This window comes from Oreochromis niloticus, linkage group LG13 (assembly GCF_001858045.2).
Source record: "Oreochromis niloticus isolate F11D_XX linkage group LG13, O_niloticus_UMD_NMBU, whole genome shotgun sequence".
Classification (NCBI taxonomy): domain Eukaryota; kingdom Metazoa; phylum Chordata; class Actinopteri; order Cichliformes; family Cichlidae; genus Oreochromis; species Oreochromis niloticus.
This window is the reverse complement of record NC_031978.2, coordinates 29,249,122-29,269,608: the sequence shown is the minus strand read 5'-3', so window position 1 is coordinate 29,269,608 and position 20,487 is coordinate 29,249,122. Positions and strand designations below refer to the sequence as shown.

The following is a 20,487-nucleotide window of genomic DNA, read 5'->3' as shown; positions in this document are numbered from 1 at the left end:
CCCTTTACTACAGTTCGGAGACGCGGACCTTTTTTATATACACGCGGAATAATTTTCTATACGAGATTGCTGCAAGTAAGTGCAGCCTTACCTAATGTCCACCCTACTGTTACTCATTTTATATTAATATTTAAAAATCTAGTTGGTATTGGTATGGCGAGTAACCTTAATAGTAATAAATCACACAGAAATAGCACATTCATGTAGTTGTAAAAAGCTTGATAACATATTAAGTAATCCAAAGTATTCAGAATACAGTACTCTAACGTAACAGAATACGTTACAAAATACATTTTGGGGCATGTATTCTGTAATCTGTAGTGGAATACATTTTAAAAGTAACCTTCCCAACACTGGTTTGTTAATTAGTACAGACAACATTTAGTACAAAGAACATGGAAATACCCTACACTGTACGAGTACCATCTACTGTTTATGACTGTTTATTCCCAAGTACCAACTACTTGACATTACTTACCCTATCACTCAAAAGTCAGTAAAAATCAAACAAGTACCAATATTGTACTTGTTGTACAGTGGCTTGCAAAAGTATTCGGCCCCCTTGAACTTTTCCACATTTTGTCACATTACAGCCACAAACATGAATCAATTCTATTGGAATTCCAGGTGAAAGACCAATACAAAGGTGTACACGTGAGAAGTGGAACGAAAATCATACATGATTCCAAACATTTTTTACAAATAAATAACTGCAAAGTGGGGTGTGCGTAATTATTCAGCCCCCTTTGGTCTGAGTGCAGTCAGTTGCCCGTAGACATTGCCTGATGAGTGCTAATGACTAAATAGAGTGCACCTGTGTGTAATCTAATGTCAGTACAAATACAGCTGCTCTGTGACGGCCTCAGAGGTTGTCTAAGAGAATATTGGGAGCAACAACGCCATGAAGTCCAAAGAACACACCAGACAGGTCAGGGATAAAGTTATTGAGAAATTTAAAGCAGGCTTATGCTACAAAAAGATTTCCCAAGCCTTGAACATCCCACGGAGCACTGTTCAAGCAATCATTCAGAAATGGAAGGAGTATGGCACAACTGTAAACCTACCAAGACAAGGCCGTCCACCTAAACTCACAGGCCGAACAAGGAGAGCGCTGATCAGAAATGCAGCCAAGAGGCCCATGGTGACTCTGGACGAGCTGCAGAGATCTACAGCTCAGGTGGGGGAATCTGTCCATAGGACAACTATTAGTCGTGCACTGCACAAAGCTGGCCTTTATGGAAGAGTAGCAAGAAGAAAGCCATTGTTAACAGAAAACCATAAGAAGTCCCGTTTGCAGTTTGCCACAAGCCATGTGGGGGACACAGCAAACATGTGGAAGAAGGTGCTCTGGTCAGATGAGACCAAAATGGAACTTTTTGGCCAAAATGCAAAACGCTATGTGTGGCAGAAAACTAACACTGCACATCACTTTGAACACACCATCCCCACTGTCAAATATGGTGGTGGCAGCATCATGCTCTGGGGGTGCTTCTCTTCAGCAGGGACAGGGAAGCTGGTCAGAGTTGATGGGAAGATGGATGGAGCCAAATACAGGGCAATCTTGGAAGAAAACCTCTTGGAGTCTGCAAAAGACTTGAGACTGGGGCAGAGGTTCACCTTCCAGCGGGACAACGACCCTAAACATAAAGCCAGGGCAACAATGGAATGGTTTAAAACAAAACATATCCATGTGTTAGAATGGCCCAGTCAAAGTCCAGATCCAAATCCAATCGAGAATCTGTGGCAAGATCTGAAAACTGCTGTTCACAAACGCTGTCCATCTAATCTGACTGAGCTGGAGCTGTTTTGCAAAGAAGAATGGGCAAGGATTTCAGTCTGCAGATGTGCAAAGCTGGTAGAGACATACCCTAAAAGACTGGCAGCTGTAATTGCAGCAAAAGGTGGTTCTACAAAGTATTGACTCAGGGGGCTGAATAATTACGCACACCCCACTTTTCAGTTATTTATTTGTAAAAGATGTTTGGAATCATGTATGATTTTCGTTCCACTTCTCACGTGTACACCACTTTGTATTGGTCTTTCACGTGGAATTCCAATCAAATTGAATCATGTTTGTGGCTGTAATGTGACAAAATGTGGAAAAGTTCAAGGGGGCCGAATACTTTTGCAAGCCACTGTATATTGTGCATTTATCCGTACCTGTTAAAGGTTATTAAACACAGAAAGATAAAAGAAATTCTCTTACATTTAACAATATGTAGTAATTTAAACTAATCCGTGATCATGTGGTTAAAAATTCTTTTTTTAACTGCTGGCTGCCTCGGAACTGAAGCTAATTTTAGCTTTACACTTCAGTAACTCCATTTAACTAAGATTTAACCACAAAGAGACAAAACTCCTTTTATTTTGTAGCCTTAAAAGGCTACTCTTTAAACAGACTACATTTTCAAAAACACAAATACGTATCTATGCTAAACAGGCTATGCTAGAACATGACTTTACTTGTTTATCTTAGCCTACATCTTACATAGGGCTAGCTAGCTCTACAGCAAAGGGGCTGTTTGTTTATTTCTGTCTGGTGCCTGGTACAAGGAGACTACATGTAGACATTGAGTACATAAAGGACCTTTTCACAAGGTTCATGTTTATAACAAGACTAATGGAACACCAGCACACAGAGTAACTATTAGTTAGCTTTTAACTGTAGCTGATAAAACCTGCCAGCAACAGTTATTTTACCTGGCAAACTTGACTATAATCAATAAGTCTGCCTTTATTTACATCTCTATAAAATCCAAGTAAAACCATTTAATCTAAAATGCAATAAATTAAATACTGCGTGACAGAATTCTCATGTGTTTGTATCATGTTTCCCTTTCTTCTGTTGAGAGTGTGAGTTGGTAGCGCGTGTTTGTATGTAGGACAATACTTGCACAGATCTACTGTGCCCCGAATTTACAATGATTTACATGCCTGGATGCTCCTTAGCTGCCAGCAACCACATCTTGGCGCTGACCTGGTCTCAGTCTCGAGCTAAAAAAGGAAGCAGCGAATTGCTGCCACACCAATGTGTTTAAAACCTGGCCTGACAGAACACTCTCATCCTAAACCTCCACATGATAAATGTCACAGCGGCTGGTGTGGGTCCAGGATGGCGCTCCACCCTTTACTCCACTTGACTCCACAGAATGCTCCACACTTTTGTTGGTTTCCAGTGAAAATAAAATTTAATGTAGCATGAGAATACAATCAGTGTGATTGTTGGGTTCTGTTAATTATTATTAGATGAGATGAGGAAAAGAGAGGTGAACTCTAAGAGTCATGAGTGGTCTTTAAAGGCCCAAAAACCTTTTTAGAAAATCTATGTATCCTTATGTTATCATTTAGCTGAATGACATTACTTAAGCTTGCTGTTACAGTACATGTCTCAAAGGGTCGAACTGCTATCTAACTGCTATTTATGACTAGCTACTAACTACCTAAGAACCCAACTCTCATCACCAGCTACGATCCTCTGGACTAAAATTCAGGTAAGTTTGTGAGAGGAGTTTGCTCTCTACGCAAATTTCTTGATCCATTTTGAAATGACAGGGCCCACAGGACGCTAAAAGTGGCAAAAATGGGACTCCCAGGAAGTGATATAAAAACAGCAGCTCTGAAATATGAGACTGGTCATATTTAAATCAGGCAATGCTTTTGTAGCACTGGTTACAAGCTGCTAAACAGTGAAAAATATGACTTCCTTCCAGCTGTGTATATTTATTTATGGCTTGTATTATTTTTAACACAGTTGGATACATAGCAGCCAGCCCAAATGCCTTGGAATGGTTAGTAGTGAAGTGACATAACCCAGCTTGGACATGACAAGGTTAGAGTGTAAACAGTTGTGTGTGCTCAAGCTTGGGGACATAGTTGGCTACGCAAAGCCACAGAAGGTCAAGCCTGGGATTAACTGGGGTCAAACTGCCGCTGTCACAAACACACTACACACACACACACACGTACATGTGTGCTCAGTGTGGGATTGTCCTCCCTCAGGGCCAAGCTGAAAACAATACAATATGACACACAGGAAAACGTTCAGATACACACACTTGTTAACGTGCATGGCAGTTTATTGGGTAGCTGCTCATTTTGACAACCCGGACTGCCGGCTACAGCCTGCTGCATGCACGGCACACAAAACATTAGAGAATATCACAGGACTTGCCACGTTTCTGCAGGCGCAGCCAGACCACGCCTCTCAAATGTTATCTTTGCAAAGCTTGTTCTCAAGCCGTTTGGTGTGTAACACATGAGGTTTTAGCGCTTCACTAAGCATTATAAAAAAAACTGATAAACGAGCAGTGCTTCTCCAAATCAGGAGGTTACATCAGAGTCGCCTCACCTGTGATCAGCAAGCACACGCTGTTAAAGAAGCAAAACGTTTGTAGACTCAGAGACTGACAAAGTGCAAGTGAGGATCACAGATGGAAACCAAACAACTCTCTGCACTTCTTAAATTCATTTCCCATAATATATTGGTCAGATGGGAGCGTTCATACACACTACAAGTGCAACACCAATACAATGAAATGCATGATGTGAAATAAATTCTGTTAGTAATGTGGGGATTTTTATGTGCCTAACGCTAAAGACCAAATACAGGTGACCCACACAGTCTACTGGGTGCCCTGGAGACTGGAATATAATAAAAAATAATATAACATTAACACAATGACCTCCAGGGATCCCACTCTGGGTTGTCCATCGGGATCTAGTTTGGTTTTTTTTTAAGTAATTGCTTCACATGTTACTTAGTATAGCTACAGTCCAGCATTAAACTCTTTACAAGTGAGAAAGCACTAAATGAAGATTTATGTTCATTCCAAATATTCTAACCGATGATAATCCAAAATCAGTGGATGAATGTGAGCTAAGAAAGTAAAAGAATATAAAGTTTTAATCTTTATGTGGTGGTCTTTATGGACTTTCCAGCTGATTTTATATATGCAAAACATAATAATAACAGCCGGCTAATAAAATATATAATAATAATAATAATAAATAAAATATATATATAATATATAAATAGGCTGTCAGGCTTATAATACATACTTTTATTGTGAAAGGCAATTTTTAAAAAGCTGGATTTTTTAAATAATTGAAAATGAATGATCATCTTATTTTATTTATTTGATCTTAACTTACATCTTACTTACTAAAATGCTTTATTATTTTGCATGACTATAAATTTCCATCTCTATATTATATTGTCTTCCTGGTTGATGATAGTTCACAGCAAGAAAAAACACATTAAAACACAGATTTTGGTTTTAAAATCTAAATCAAAAATGTTGTTGCTTGAAGAACAAGGCTAATGTACCGCTCTGACTTAAGATGCCATAAACAAAGGGTAGGATGGATCATTTCCTCATCTTCTGTCAAAATAAATATCTCATGTAATTGAATGGACGGATAAACAAACAAATGACCAGACAGATATCAATATATGCCACAGTTTCTTCATGAACAGAAGGTAATGATGGATATTCTCTCACCTCTCTCGCTGACACTTTCAATCTCAGCATCCTCACAGCTGCTGTACTCAGGCGTGGTCCCGCCCTCCTCCTCTGAACTACTGATGCTCGTTTGTCTCTTCCCTCCGGCCCCCTGCCCTCGTTTTGACTTGTAGGGCCGCGGTGGTGGCGGACGCAGAGATTCCGATTGGTCAGAGCTTAGCGAATCGTTACGCAGCATGCTCTCAGCTTTGTCCCGTTTGGTCCGTTTCACTGAGGGTCCCTGGCCCGGGGCTGAGCCAGGACCTGAATCAGGAGGTTCTCTGAGTTCAGGGGGAGGGGCTTGCTGTGAAAGAGCATGTTCATGCAGCCCGCCTACCCCACCCGCCGTCCTCTGTCCAGGTCGGGCACCGTCCCCGACCTCACCTCCCCTGCGCCTGTGCCTCGACCCTGCCCAGGCACAGGATGTCCCCTGCCTCCAGGAGGGATGGGCCCTGCTTGTCGAGGGGGCGCACCGGTGTGGTCCATGTGATGGTAATCCCCCTCTTCTGTCCGTCTTACTCCAACACCTCCCACAGGATCGTGCTCCAGAGAACGTCCCTTTGTCAGACGCCGACTTTCCCTGCGTTCCCTAGACTCCCCCCTGAGGTCCCGATCCATGGAGACTTGGGTCTTCAGCCTGGGCTGGCCTTGCCGCCGCTCTCCCCGACCAGCTCCTCCACCCCGTCCATTCCTCCTGAGGAGGGAAAGTATACAGAAGAGGGGTGATGGCAGACAAGATACTGGTTTGCTTAGAGAACTGTTCAGCAGGAAGCTTACAACGGCAACGTGTTAGTGACAATGTTACACAGGTTAATGCAAACTGAGTCATTGTTTTAGCCTTCACTGCCAATAATAATTAACCTGTAAATCAGTATCTGTCACTCAGGGTGTCACAGGGCATTACATCATCACTTAACAAGTCAGCGATAGGGTGTTTTGTCAGACGATCTGAAATTCCAAAGTTTTCTGTTCCCATTGAGCTAACAATAAATCATCACATTTGCGCGTAAGAAGGCGCTTCAATGAATATGATTCATTTGGCGGAAAGTGAGTCACAAACCGAGCATCACAGACAGCTGTGACAGCACGTGGAAGGTGGAAGACTTTGGTTAATGTATGTGGCTGCTTTTAGCTTCTGCTTATACAATGTATCCACTTAAGCCATGTGTGACAAATGCCACTGGTGTGATTTGCATCTGTTACCATTTCATTGTTAACATTAGTGTCCACTAATAGAATGTCACAAGTGAAAACTCATTCTACTATTAAGTGTGCTGGAAGTAGCCTCATTCTTCCATTACAATGAATGGCATAGGAAACAATGCTAAGAGGCATAATCCATCATTGTATAATGGAAGCAAATGAGGAATGTGGGAGATGGTGCTCAATAACACAAGCATTAGGACTGCTTTCTTTCTGTTGGCTGAGACAACACAAGATAAAATGGGCACTTTTTAACAATTTTACAAATTTCAATCACTTGCTATAGCTCTGAAAGCAATATTTTCACTTGCTCTTGAGGAGGTTTATGAAGTTTAATTATCTGCTGAATCCAGGAATTGATGGCTACCAGTACATTGTGGTTCTTTTGAAAGACATGGCTCTTGAAGAGGAGCATCTCAAGAAAAGCAGTATTAATCAGTGAACCCCACAAATCCCAAATTATGGAACTAGCAAAGGTCAGAATTAATAGAGTAGAAAATCAAGATATCTTTGGCTCTGCCTTTTAAAAAATGTATTGTATGTATGTATTGCTAGTTCTCCAGCTATACATAAAGGGAGTGCTGAAATGCCATTAGTGCAATAAATACAAAGCAAACATTTGGTCATCGAACAACCATTGGCTGGCCGTCCTTTCCACACATCTGATGTGGGATTTATGGTTGTGTGATGATGTCTGCTTGCAGACATCTCTGCAGAGATGCACTTATGTGCAGTGCTCTTGGAAGCCAGGAGTGTGATGGTGATGACAATATAAATAGGTCAGAGACTGACTGGTGGAGAACGCAAAAGGATCAACCATGAAGAAGAAGAAAACAAATGAAAAAGTTACAAGAAATATAGAGAATGACTGCCATGGACACTTTAGATAATAAATAACATTTTGCTTCACCTCATCTATCCATTCTCCTCCGCTTATCCTTATCAGGGTTGTCGGGTGGCTGGAGCCTATCCTAGCTGGCTTCACCTCATTACAAAGATTCTTTGCATAATATGACTCCTGTCTTCTCCACTCCACTCTGCCCCCTAGTGACAACTCTAAGATCTAGTTGAGGATCTGCAAAGCTCCATGAAGGAGTAATACGTTATGTAACATTAACATGTCTCTGCTAAATTTCAGACAGGTAAGCACATGTAGATATATGAACATGTTATTTTTAAATTGATTTTCAATACAGGTATCTGATCACACCTCTTCTTAACCAAAAAGGCTGTAAATCAATTGGGTTTTAGTTTTTTTAAAGAAAACAAAAAGACATGTTTTTGCTGTTTATTGCAATAATATGAGAAATATTCCTGGTGTTAGAGGATTTGAGTGGACCCACTGCTGTTCATGGAAACAATGTCAACATCTGTCTTTTTACAGTGTAGTTTTTATTGTTCTGTCAGCACCAGCTCTGGCGTGGGAGATGACGTCCCAGTAAATATTGTCAGTAAACATTGGGAAAGGATATACACCAACAGTATATTTTTACTTGCTTTACGTGTTTGTTTGTTTTTCTGTTTTTTTAATTCTTCAAAACAACCTAATGCAGCGATGTTAGTGGTCATTGTCTTTGGAAGTGATATGATCTGAAAGAGAGTACCATCACTCCAGAGTGAGTCCAGCGCGTGCAGCACCTTCTCATTTTTCAAATTAAGGTGGACCCCTCCATTACTGAGTCACAGTATCAGAGAGTGACAAATTAAGGGTGAATCATATGCTGTTGCCTTCACAGTACTCAGACCTTAGATGGATTGATCACATTCTGTGTGGGAGTTTTTTGAGTATTGAGCTCTTGTCACCTCATTATGTACATGTAGCAGCAATTTTACACGTTGATCTTCATCTCTGTATCTGCATGCTACCATAAAATCCACAGGGTACCTGCACAGATATTAAATGTTGCTGCAAACAGAGGAAATGTATAAAATTGAGAGGTGTACATAGACTCATCATGGGCATGGACACTTAATGGAAATATTGGGCTTTTAATTGTGTTTAATTAACTGTTCTTTTTCAGGGATAGAAAAAAATCGTACAGCATACAACGTTAATTACTTTATAAAACAAGAACTGGGTGCACATTTTTATTTATATTAGTATTATTATTGTCATTATTAATATTATTATTTTCTCTAATCCACAAAAGATCTAAATTATACACACAGTCTCAATTACATGATTCATGTAGAAAGAATGATTGATTACAACTGGTAGTTTCTCTTTCCAGCATAACGAGTATTTGTTTTAGTATTTGGAGTATTTGGACTGACCAATACACAAATGGAAAGTGTGCTGCCACATGAACAAGTCAAATGCCTGAAACGTTTTATGGTCAGACAAATTTAAGCTACTAACCACAATGACAAGAGGTATGTTTGGAGGAGTAAAAGCGACCCTTTCAGAGCTAAAAAAAACTGTACCAGCAGCCAAGCATGGTGGTGGTAGTGTTCTGCTCTGGGCTAGTGATAGCAGTACACTGTAAAAGTTAATAATGGAATAATGAAGAAGAAGGACTACCTCCAAATTCTTCAACTTCCCCACAGATCAACAGCTGGATGGTTGAAACAAAATTGGGTATTCCAACAGGACAATGATCCCAAACACACATCAAAAGTGGTTTTGAGATGGTTAAACAGGGTCATATTAAGCTTGTGGAATTCCCAATGCCCCAATCTGAATGTGGACTACATTTCAAAGCTGGGTTCATCCCAGGAAAACAACCAATTTGAGTAAAAAATATCAATTCTACCAAGATGAGTGGTCAAATATCCAGCTAGAATTAAGTCAGAAGCTTATTGATGGCTACCAAAAGTATGTGGTTGAGGGACAACATGCATATAATTAAACCTGTAAGTCTACTTTGACCCCATGTGGATTTGAGAAAATCCAAAATAAATGCAAACCTGTGCAGCCAATTCTTGTTTTGTAAAGAGATTAAATCAATCATTTCACCTTGGGAAAAATAACTTCTGACCACAACAGCATTTAAAAAAAACACTTAACACATAAACAACTGTTTATGAGGCTTTGTCAGGAAATTACTGTCTCTCCTTTATATTTTTACATTGAACATTTCATACTTTTTCAGTGATGTTCGTCGCACCCATTAGGTAAAAGAATAAAATATGTCTTTTGTTTGCCCATGTCTGCATATGCATTCTGCCACAGAAACACAGGTTCTACTTTATAGCTCTGCCTTACGTGTCTCGTGGTGGTTCACTGAGCGACCGAGCATCAGTGCCAGGTGTGGTCCCAGGTGCGCTCGGTCGGTTGGGGTCGTAGATTGCAGTGGTGGACCCCGGTGGTGCTTGGGAGCGAGATCTGAGCTTCTTATCCCCCGGAGCTTGGCACACTGACGGCTCGCTGACGGCTGAACCGAGTCCAGCGGGCTTCCCGGGCGGCCCGGTGAACCACTCCCCTGGCTTGGTCAGAATCTCCTGCTGCTTTCGGCAGTTATTGCACACCCAGATCACCTAAGATAGAAGGAGCACGGGTGGGGATTACAATGACAGCCATACGACACATATATCTTTATCAGCTAATCTGCCAACAAGCTGTCGTCACGGAGGTTCTGCACAAACAGATCAGATAATATATGACATATACTTGCATAACGCACCAGTGGTGTAGTGGTGAGGAGCTGAACGCTTTTCACATTAGTATCACAATAAGGTGTCGAAGAGAAAGGAACTATACTTTACTGCAGTTAGTAGAAATCATCTCAGCCAAGTATTTTGCCAAGCACTAATCTGAGGCACGGCTGTGACTGTCAAACAGGAAATGGAACAATGCACTTCCTAAAGAGCTGTTCTGCTGCCCAGAAAAAGGTTTTTATGGAAGCTTTTTAAGATCAACATCAAGGCAGTTATAGCAGGGAGCAGCTTTGCTTCCACTGTGGGCCGCTCTTGGCCTCCAAATGAGGAACACAAAGCCAACTGGATAATGAAAGGATATTCAAGTCGCTGCCAAACTGATATCTCCTGTCTTCTTTCCTTCTATTTGTCCCATCACACATATGCACACCGACTATACATTGGCTGTGCTGATGCACTACGGCAAAGAGTGAGTCCAAACGCAGACACGTGACACACGCATCAGACCCACACAGCTGAGTGAATTGCATAACCACTTCGGGATGTAGTGATTACTTGATGTTAACCCTTTTTGACAGTGACAGCTAATTCAGTTTCAAGCGACCAACAGACTTTGTACCACGTACAGTATGTGGCACACTCACGCTCCAAACAAAGCATCAAAGAAGCCTTTGACGCCAGTTTCCACTACTCAGCTGCTGTTAGATACTGCATTCATTCTATGAACAGACTGTAATCACTACGTTAAAGAAATGGCATCAAGTATAAATTGACACTTTTCCCCTCTCTGGTCCACTTGTGCTGTGCAGCTAATGCCTAAACCTGCATTTCCTTCTAATGGCCATCAGGCGGCGACTCTGGTTTCAAAAAGAAGCGTGATTGGAAGCTTTCAGCTACTTTGGACTGTAACCTCAGTAACCTTTATAGTTTAAAGTCTTGATGAGGACAACATAATGTTCATTTTGTGCACCGTGGTCCCCATTAAAGCTGAAAAGCTTTAGGACAGGCCTACTGAGTGACTGACTAGTCACTTCTATAGACTGTATATTAAAGATGGATGCAACCCACCACCATCCTAGCGCTTCCTATTTATCATGTTTTTGACTATATATGCTGGGTTTATAATTGTTTTTTTTAATTGTTTTTAATGATCATTTCTGCTGTGTAGCTATTTTATATGTTTATATGTTTTTTTGCATTTGTTGTGGACAGCAAAGAAAAAATATCATTGCACAGGGCAACATGTTTTCCACTGTGCATATAGCAAAAAACTTGAAAACTTATTCAGTGTCTGTTCCGGACTTGGCCTTTCTGTTGCTCTCCCCAACTTCAGCTTTCCATGTATCCACTATCTTCAACCGTCTTCTTTTGACTATATTTCTAGTCAAAAGAAGACTTCAAAGAATCTAAACTTCAGAACAGGGTATTGCGAAGATGAGTCAATCTATGGTGTTGAAGTATTCAATTCAGTTCTATTTTGTTCTGTGTTTACTATACCAACACGTCAGCTGTGAGTCTTCACTCATAACACTTTGGAGGTATTTCATACCTGCTACAGTAGCTTTTCTTTTTACATCTGTAGAGCTTGCGAAGCTTGCAGTCGTTTTTTGTGGTCAAGTGAAAAGCTCAGGAGTACACAACTCTTTTTCATGCTAGCTTCTCTTTCATTTTGGTCTAATACTTAGATTTCGATTTTGCATTATTATGGTAACATAAGGTGTCGTAAAACCACCTGATGCTATGTCATCATCAATGTCTCTTGTCAGCTCCACTCCACGTGCTCAGATGAGGAGGTGTTCTCACAGTGAGAGCAGGGAAAGCACCCTGTCTGTAAATGACAGCAGTAAACATTTAAGACTCTCACACTAAGACTTTTTCAAATAAATTAGGTGAAAAAGATTAACACTTGATTTATTTCGATCCAGTTCCCATTTATTATTTTATAAATAAATACCAGAGCGATACACATTTATACCTGGACATATTTATTTTACCTTAGAAAGTTGCAAAAACAGTATAACAGTGTAACTAAAGCCCGATGTTGCTTAACACATAAATTTTTAACAGTGCTATAGGACTGACACTTGGTATCTGCATGGTATCTTGGTATCAGCATCAAAATTGGAAAAAGTTTGCTACATTTTTGTACACCTGACTCACCTTTCTTGCTTTCACTGCTAAACATGGAGAGATCACTTTCTGATACCTTGAATAGTTTTTCTATCATTTCTTTTTTTTCTTAAAAAATAAAATGAAAAAGATTCAAGCTGAGAAAAGGCAAATGTAACATCTTTGGAGCTTCAGCTTTAGCCTAACTAGATTTGTCAAAAATTGAGCAGAGCAGCAGCTGGTAACATCCATCCACCCATTCATTTTCTTAACTGCTTATCCAGTTCAGAGCTGCGGGTGGGGTGGGCTGGAGCTTATCCCAGCTGTCACTGGACAGGTCGCCAGGGCATCACAGCAGCTTGTTACAGTAAACTTTACTCAAAAGGTCACTAACAAAACTAACAGAGGGCTCTGTTCTTCTGCTGTGCTACATGGCGGCTGGTCTTAAAAACAACAGTTTCTCTGTGCGCATTCTTCACCACCATCAGCTCATATTGATAAGAGGTGTGGGCTACAGCCCAGAATAGAAAGGCAGAGAGAAGCAAGGACGGCTCGCAGTGTGAATGTAGCCTTACTCAAAGTGATATGAGAGCCAGAATGAGGAAGAAGGAGATGACAGAGGAAGTGAGGCTGGGCGGGAAATAAAGAGACAGTGAGTGGATGGAGGAGGAGGAGGGTGAGTGGAGGTTAGAGCCGGTCCCACTCCTCCAGCCACCAGGGTTCTCATTACTCCTGAGCACTCCCCAATGACTCTTTAAAGAGAGCTAAAATAAAACACTCTGGCATCACCCCGCTTTCCCAACTCTTCTTCTTACCATCTCTCTCGCTCCTCTTCCTCCTCCCTCCTTCCCGCTCCCTCACCCCACCACTTTCCCTTCCATTCCTCCCTCCTCCAGATTGCTTTTGATTAAAGCTACAAAAGCCGAGGAGAAAACAGCTTTACACCAACGCAGCTATATTTATCCTGCCAAACACCCCAGCACCACCGGGGAGAGAGGGAGAATGTGTGCGCACACAAACACACACATATACACAGAGCAAAGAAAGCAAAGAAAGCAAAACACTGCCTCATGTGGGACATTATAGCTTCGGTGAAAACATCCACCAATCTGTGATTTTTCTGCAGCCAGACCGCCAAGGCTGATGGCTGCCAGATCGACACTGCAACGCTAGCCTATTCGTCCGTACATTGACAGGTGGGCCGACATGCCTCGCAGTCACACAGGGAAGTTCAGTGCTTTCCTAACAAATATTATTGGAATATCTTTATTTCATTTCTTCACTTGGTCAAAAAATCTTTTGATGTTAAAAAGGTGAAAAGAGAAATTTAATTTCAATCTCAAAATTAATGAAAAAAACCCAAAAAACACCTGAGTCACATTTGCCAGCAAAGCTATCGTTTATGCTAATGTGCTAAAAATCTCTTCAAACGGGACCAATTAAACTTTTACTTATTATCTGGAATGTAATGTTGTACTTCTAAATTCAGACATAAGTGATTCTAAGAAACACCATGTCTACTTGGTCTCCAATAACACTGTGAGAACATTAGACCCCACATTAACAAATGTTCATGATGTCTTTTTTCTTCTGCACAGTATTGCTAAACATCCTGTCCCAGAATGATGCAGCAGGAAAACAAATTTGAGCATTTGTTATTTCTAAACCACACTTTTGCAATTTCTTTTTATCAAGTTGTTCTAAAAGCTCCTAGATAAGCCTTTAGTAGAGGTGTCAAACTTATTTTTCATTGTTGGCCACATTGAGACCACTTTACTTTTTGGTCCCATTGTAAAAAACCTAAAATTTCTATAGTAGGTAGTAAAAAAAACTATCAGCAGGCTTACTTGTGGTTCCTAAAAGTAGAATGGGAGGCAAAGCTTCCAGCTTTCAGCCCGTCTTCTGTGGAGACAGCCACCCACGCTTCTTTTAAGGCTTAAAACTTTCCTTTCTGATAAATCTTAGAATTAGGACTGGATCAAACCAAACCATCCCTTAGTTATACTGCTATAGGTTATGTGCTAACCCAAATTTTGTTTCCTCTGTCATAGACTACAAATTTTAAAAACAACTTGCCTTTTAATTGGGAAATTGTTTTTGAAGCAAAGATGCTGTTGAGATCTTTCTCTCATCAGCTGTGTTTGGTACTGAAGATGACACTGAGACATTTTGCAAATTACCTTTGCTGATTTACTCATTCACAGGGTGTGCTTTATACTTACAATACACAATTCACAGAGAAACTTTTTTTTACACTTTAGAAAGTATGCAAAGAAAGCTTGATCAGAACAACACCATTAATACCTTTGGCTTGCTTCCCGTGAAAAGAAATAATATGGACAAGATGTGGACAATTGTCATTTTAGTCACATGACAAAAAACTATGGAAAAGTGAGGCAGGGAAAGGAAAGTAGAACAGAAAGTAGAACACTGGTGAAAATCTATTTCCGAATCCCCGTTTTATGTTCCAACTTTAAGTTTAACACAGACTTCTAAATGAGCATTGTTCATGATAAAACTAAAGGCCTTCAGACAAAGAGGATAATGCAACATTTAACAACATTCTGACAGAGACGCCTGCCGCATATTTTGCTGTCAATGCCAATTACATTTGCCTTGATTTTACAGTGTTTCATCTGATAAAACAGGCTCCTACACCACCAACTACAGCTGATGATGGGGTGCAAGGTAGAGGGCTGTTGTAACGAGGACCTGCAGCCGTGAACAAAAACAAGCAGTTGTGGTCAGAGTGCACCTGTGGGGTAAGACTTGTTTGTGATACTTTTTCTGACACAAAGTACTTCGAAATTTAAATCTCTGCAAAAGAGAAACTTCAGAAACAGTATTGTTCAGTGTATGTGTTCCACTTTACAAGTCTTTTTGAAGTCCTCCCCCACCTACTACCATGAACAGAATCCAAATCTGTGGGAAACCTGCAAAGATACATAAAACGTACCACAACTGATCACTTGAACAATTTTACACTCTTTCTCTGAGCGATCCCTTTTTTAAATACAGCCAAATTGTCAGCACAGATGCTGCTTTTAACATATACCAACAGTTAAAAACATTTCAGCGGTGCAGCATCGTGGTAAAAGCTTGCATGTGTTAGTGGCAATTTTAGGTGTAGCGCATGATACAACAACATAACGCGTTACTGTTGTCACTTGAGTAATCACGTTTTGTTGTTGCTAGTGTTACAAAAGTTCTTAAATGGTCTGCATGACTGGCAGATAGAAAAAAAACATCAAACATGCCATTTTCTTTCTATTTATACATTTACAGTTTGTGTGCAGGGAAGAGGAAACTAGTGACGTACTCTATAGTTTTTTAAGGGTGTGGAGATATGGATACTTACATTTTGTTTGCACTAAACCATAAGAGTGTGATGGTGAAGTGCAAACTGCATCAAGGACATGAACAACTGCATAATACTGCTAACATAACATCAGGCGAATCTACATGTGGCCCCTTAAAATAATCTCTTGCCATCCCTTGTGCCACCCTAGTGTTGCATATGACAATGCCTATTTAAAAAAAGCTACCATTAAGCTAGCATTAACACTTTGAGCCTAGTTACATGTAACACAGAATATGTAGATTACATAATGGTAACCCCCCTCCCACCCTCACCCTTTGAAAAATAGTCTAGCCTACAGTGTCCCCACAAAACTGCTTTATTAATTGTTGCCAATAGCAAACAGTGTCTATGGCTTCGGTGAAAAATATATAATTTAGTTCATGGCAGTACAGATTTATGATTTTTTAATGTAAATGTAATCATGTAACACACTTTTGAATATATATCTATTAAACAAATAGTGTGAAACTTAAATTGGGCTATTTTTAACTGATTCACCTTACGTTGTTCAGCTTTCTAGATGTAATACTTATTGGGCTTTATCCTTATTTGTAATGCTCTGAGATGCAGCTTCCGCATCTCTGCCTGTGCCACTTGGAGTAACAGTTTCTATATGGCATTAGACACAGGGGCACCTCACAACTCTGGCACATCTAAGCAATGTTAACTGGTGCCTCTACTGGACTTTGCAGTAGATGCACCGCATATTCCCAACAACCTAGTACCACTTGGTAGGCTCAGTGGTTACAGGAAGGTATCTTGACATCCATCTCCTGGGCCTGAATCCCTTGATATGTATCTTCTAGGCCAGTACCCCGTTGTTACATATATTCTAGTTCTGTATCTTCTTCGGCAGCAGCAGCATTAGCAGCAATGCCTGTATCCTAAATAAACAGGCTCCCTAGATGCATTATATCCTCTCCAAGGTTTTGACGCAGTAGCTCTGCGGACACTGGGCTCTGTTGGGGTGACAGACCTGGTCCTTGGGAGCCTGGCGGTGCAACGACACTGACACTTCTTGAAATGGAAGTGAAGCACTTGATGGTGGAAGCAGTTCCAAAGGGGAGGGGGGAGGAGCAGAAAGCCACCAGGCATCATCCTGTGACATCACAGCACCCTGTTTCTCTAGAGTTAAACTACGCAAACAGAAAGATAAGGTTTGAATGACTGGACTCAAACTAGCTGTGTACGGCTACTTTCATATCTCCTGAATTTTTAGCCTCCCTCAACATTAGAGAAGCACTGTGGAATCATTTTGACAGAACAAAAGGCAGCCAACATCCAACAAAGTGCTTTTGCTATCCTCCAAGCAACCCGGAAACTATTCCTGAAGACCACTTAAAGAAAATACAAGAACGCTATTCAGGCTGTGTTAAAGAATAAAGGCAGCCATAGCAAATATTGACTTTCAAGCTCAAATTGTACCAAACAATACAAATTCAGTTTCTGTCATATATGCTATACTTCACTGTAGGTCTTTTGTAGCTTTTGTTTTTTGTCCTGTAGATTTCGTGAGCTACAAAAGAAGAAAGTGCCCCTTCCCCCCAAAAAATAGCTTCTCTTCTTCATTCACATTTTTTTTCTCTAATAAGACCTTATATATCGCGAAGAGTGGCAAACACAACTCACTTTATAAAGCTTTGCAGATCAAATACTTCTGGTTACTCTAACATTAGCTGTTTAATATATAGTTGAATTCTCTTGTTAGCAAGAAATTTGATGTTCACCTTCTAGCTAGCTAGCCTTCCACAGGCTAAGTGCAGACACAAGGATGTCGCCATAAGCCCATGGACCAATGACTGTAAAATGATTGTACTGTACTTCTACAGTCATTGCCACAGACCTGTAATACAACACTAGTGCATGTTAACACATAGCTAACCAGCTAGCTACCTCTACTAATAACTAAAGTTGAGCAGAGACTAAACAACGAGCTCATTCCTCATCAGTCACACTGCCACACTAGCCGTTGGGGTAAAATAGTCCCGTGTTATCAGTGACATTTTTTTTCCTTTGAAATGATTCCTGCGTGTGCTGCACATCAGTTACCAGTAAAAGAAAAAACTAAAAAACAAATTGCGCATGTCATGATACTTACTCCTCTCAGTCTCCAGCCATGTCGGCGTCATCAGAATACTGCAGGTTTTTAGTGCGGACACCATAGCATTCCTCCCATGTGGGTTTCATATCTGCAACCATTCTGACGTACCTGCCTGGCATCGTCCTTGAATTCAGTATAGCCGCTACGTTTTGTTTTTTTGTTTATTATTTCAAGTACATATACAAATATGCTAATTAGTGTTGTACAAATTCAAAGGGTACAATGAACTGCCAGAAGGAAAAGCGATTACAGAATCAATATAACCATATAAAACAGAGATAATGAATGTTGACATAGATACAGATGTTCACATGACCAAGATGCAAAATGTGTATCTGTGTTAATTTGTATTTCTGTAGTACTCCTTAAGTATAGCGTTCCATGTCAGCTATTACTGATATTATATATTTAAATAATAACTACACTACTTCTTTTCCCCTTTTGACTGAATAAAATAAACAAAAAACCTGCAGTCTTTTTAATGCTCACCAGAGACAATCCCAGCCTTTGCAAGAAGGCTATGATTCTGCATAATGAGTACTTTTAAGACACTATAGGTGTGAATTTTATTCAAGTAAATAGTCTAAATATGTACTTGTTTTGTAATTTTCCAAAACAGTCGTTTGATATAAAACAAACATTAAACTCTTTTCATTTAACACATCTGTTAGGACACAAGGCTGCACGTGAACCGTCTTTTATTTAAAATATTCTGACTTCCAATGGCCCAGAGTTTTCCAATGTCTGCATGTAAGATTTTTGCTGACATCATTAACTCATACATCACAGCCAATCATAGAGCAGGATTTTTAGTACGCAGTAGTACGCTCTGCAGAGATATTTCCCTTATAAATCATCTCTTTAGAAGACAGTTGACTGACCAGAATGAATTTAGGCAAACACAGTTTTCATTATAAAGTAAAACATGTGAAACAGAGCCACGCTGCGAGCAAAACAGAGCATTTTCATTGTACACCAAGCCACAGTTGGCATGTTTCTACATCTACATCATTGTGTGGGAGTGACATGTTTTTGGAGCACAGTATTCAGAATGACCCCCTGACCCCAACCCTAACCCCCAAACTCTGGCTCTTTGTAATCACATTATGATTAGCAAGAGCATTCAGAATGCAGTTTTCAGAATACAAAGCAATGCATAATGTTGTCTGTCTTATAGTGTGACAACGGTGGCCTGTCTTGTAATCTGTATTCAATACTCATCAGGTTATAACATGTCATCACTGACTAAAATTTAGGAAACCTTGTCCTACCCAGCAGGTCTCGATGAAATGAAGAGCCATAATGGATTTTTAGATCTTGCCTGGTATCTGAAATCTACAAAGAAATAAGACGGTTCTTTGCTGAAGTGTTCAATTCTCCACTGTGTTCACCATCCCCTTACTTACTTCGCAAGCTGTCATTTGGAGCAGATAAGGAGCGTGGTTTTATTTGTGCTATTGGAGAACGAACCAAACCCTTCTCTGTGGGTTCAGCACAACATGCAGCACCTCTTGTTTCCAGCAAAAACTCAAGCCAAGATCCCAGGAAATCAACAGGTACAAAACCACCGACTGCTGACCAATCAGTTCTCTGGAAAATACCATCACCGTTCTAGGAAGAGCCCATGGCCCTCGATGCACAGATAGTAAGAGAGTGTACAGCTTTGTAGGTTCACAGTCAACCACGTCACGGCAGTCTTAAGTGGTTGAGTTGAAGGCAAGTGCACTTTTTTTAGGTTCTTGAAGACATTTCTCCTCTCATCTGAAAGGGTTCTTAGTTCTAGCAGCTGATGGGTTAGTCCCATCAGGTTTATTATTATAGAAATGATATTATATATATATTATTATGTTCTTGTTATATACCTTCATATAGTTACATACAACAGGTTATCACACAACAGGTCACCCAGTCCTGGTGCTTGACCTTATTTCGAATTTACAAGTAAGCCTACTTACCATTTGTTTTTTACTTTTTTCCTTACTTACTTTTAGACTCTTTCACAGTCCCAGAGCGGCCGCTGAAAAACACTGAACTACAACTGAAACTTTCTTCCACACCATAACAAAGTATCAAAGCACCACGTACACAACTTTAATTCATGTAAGACCTCCCTGTGTCTTCATGACAGAGCAGTAATAACTTACTAACTTAACACAGTCAGTGTTTCTGGCCAGTTTTCCAAAAATAGAATTTGTCATAAACTGCATGAATGATGAATGTGTATATGTGTGTGTATGTGTGTGTGAAAAATGAAACCATGGAGTTAAATTTGCCGGTTGGCTTTAAGGAAAAACATGTTTTAGGTCAGTTTCTGAGGCTGGTCATCTTCCCTGCCGGTGTACTTCCTCTCTTGCGAACACTTGACTCCTGTCTGGAGCGTTTTTCATGTTTCACTCCTATGAGATGTTCTCGACATGTTGATACTCCATAACAAATGTCCAGTCTTGTGGAGATATAGAGCCGGTGAGCTGTTCTTTTATGAGAGACTCACTTAATCCCAGAGTAATCCCTGTATTAGATCACACTCTGATGGAGAAACAATCAGAGAAGAAGGAGGAACTGTTGGCAGAGAGACTCTTACACACACAAAGAAAATATATATAACCGGCTCCTCA

At 40.3% G+C, this 20,487-nt stretch overlaps 2 protein-coding genes across 10 annotated transcripts in view; both read right to left on the bottom strand.

Annotated features, from left to right (window-relative positions):
• The window catches only part of LOC100700931 (regulating synaptic membrane exocytosis protein 1), a 50,247-nt gene extending 44,523 nt beyond the window's left edge, over nt 1-5,724 (bottom strand). For all 8 annotated transcript variants that reach the window (XM_019366957.2, XM_025897415.1, XM_025897416.1 and 5 more), the window contains exon 1: nt 5,502-5,724. In XM_019366957.2, the coding sequence (XP_019222502.1) occupies nt 5,502-5,700 (199 nt within the window). In that variant the 5' untranslated portion in view covers nt 5,701-5,724. The remainder of the gene's footprint in view (nt 1-5,501) is intronic.
• Nucleotides 5,725-5,797: 73 nt separating this feature from the next.
• LOC109204846 (regulating synaptic membrane exocytosis protein 1) overlaps nt 5,798-20,487 on the bottom strand; it is a 66,229-nt gene continuing 51,539 nt past the window's right edge. For both annotated transcript variants that reach the window (XM_019366968.2, XM_019366967.2), the window contains 2 exons: nt 9,910-10,181; nt 5,798-6,195 (listed from right to left, as the gene is read on the bottom strand). In XM_019366968.2, the coding sequence (XP_019222513.1) occupies nt 5,835-6,195; nt 9,910-10,181 (633 nt within the window). In that variant the 3' untranslated portion in view covers nt 5,798-5,834. The remainder of the gene's footprint in view (nt 6,196-9,909; nt 10,182-20,487) is intronic.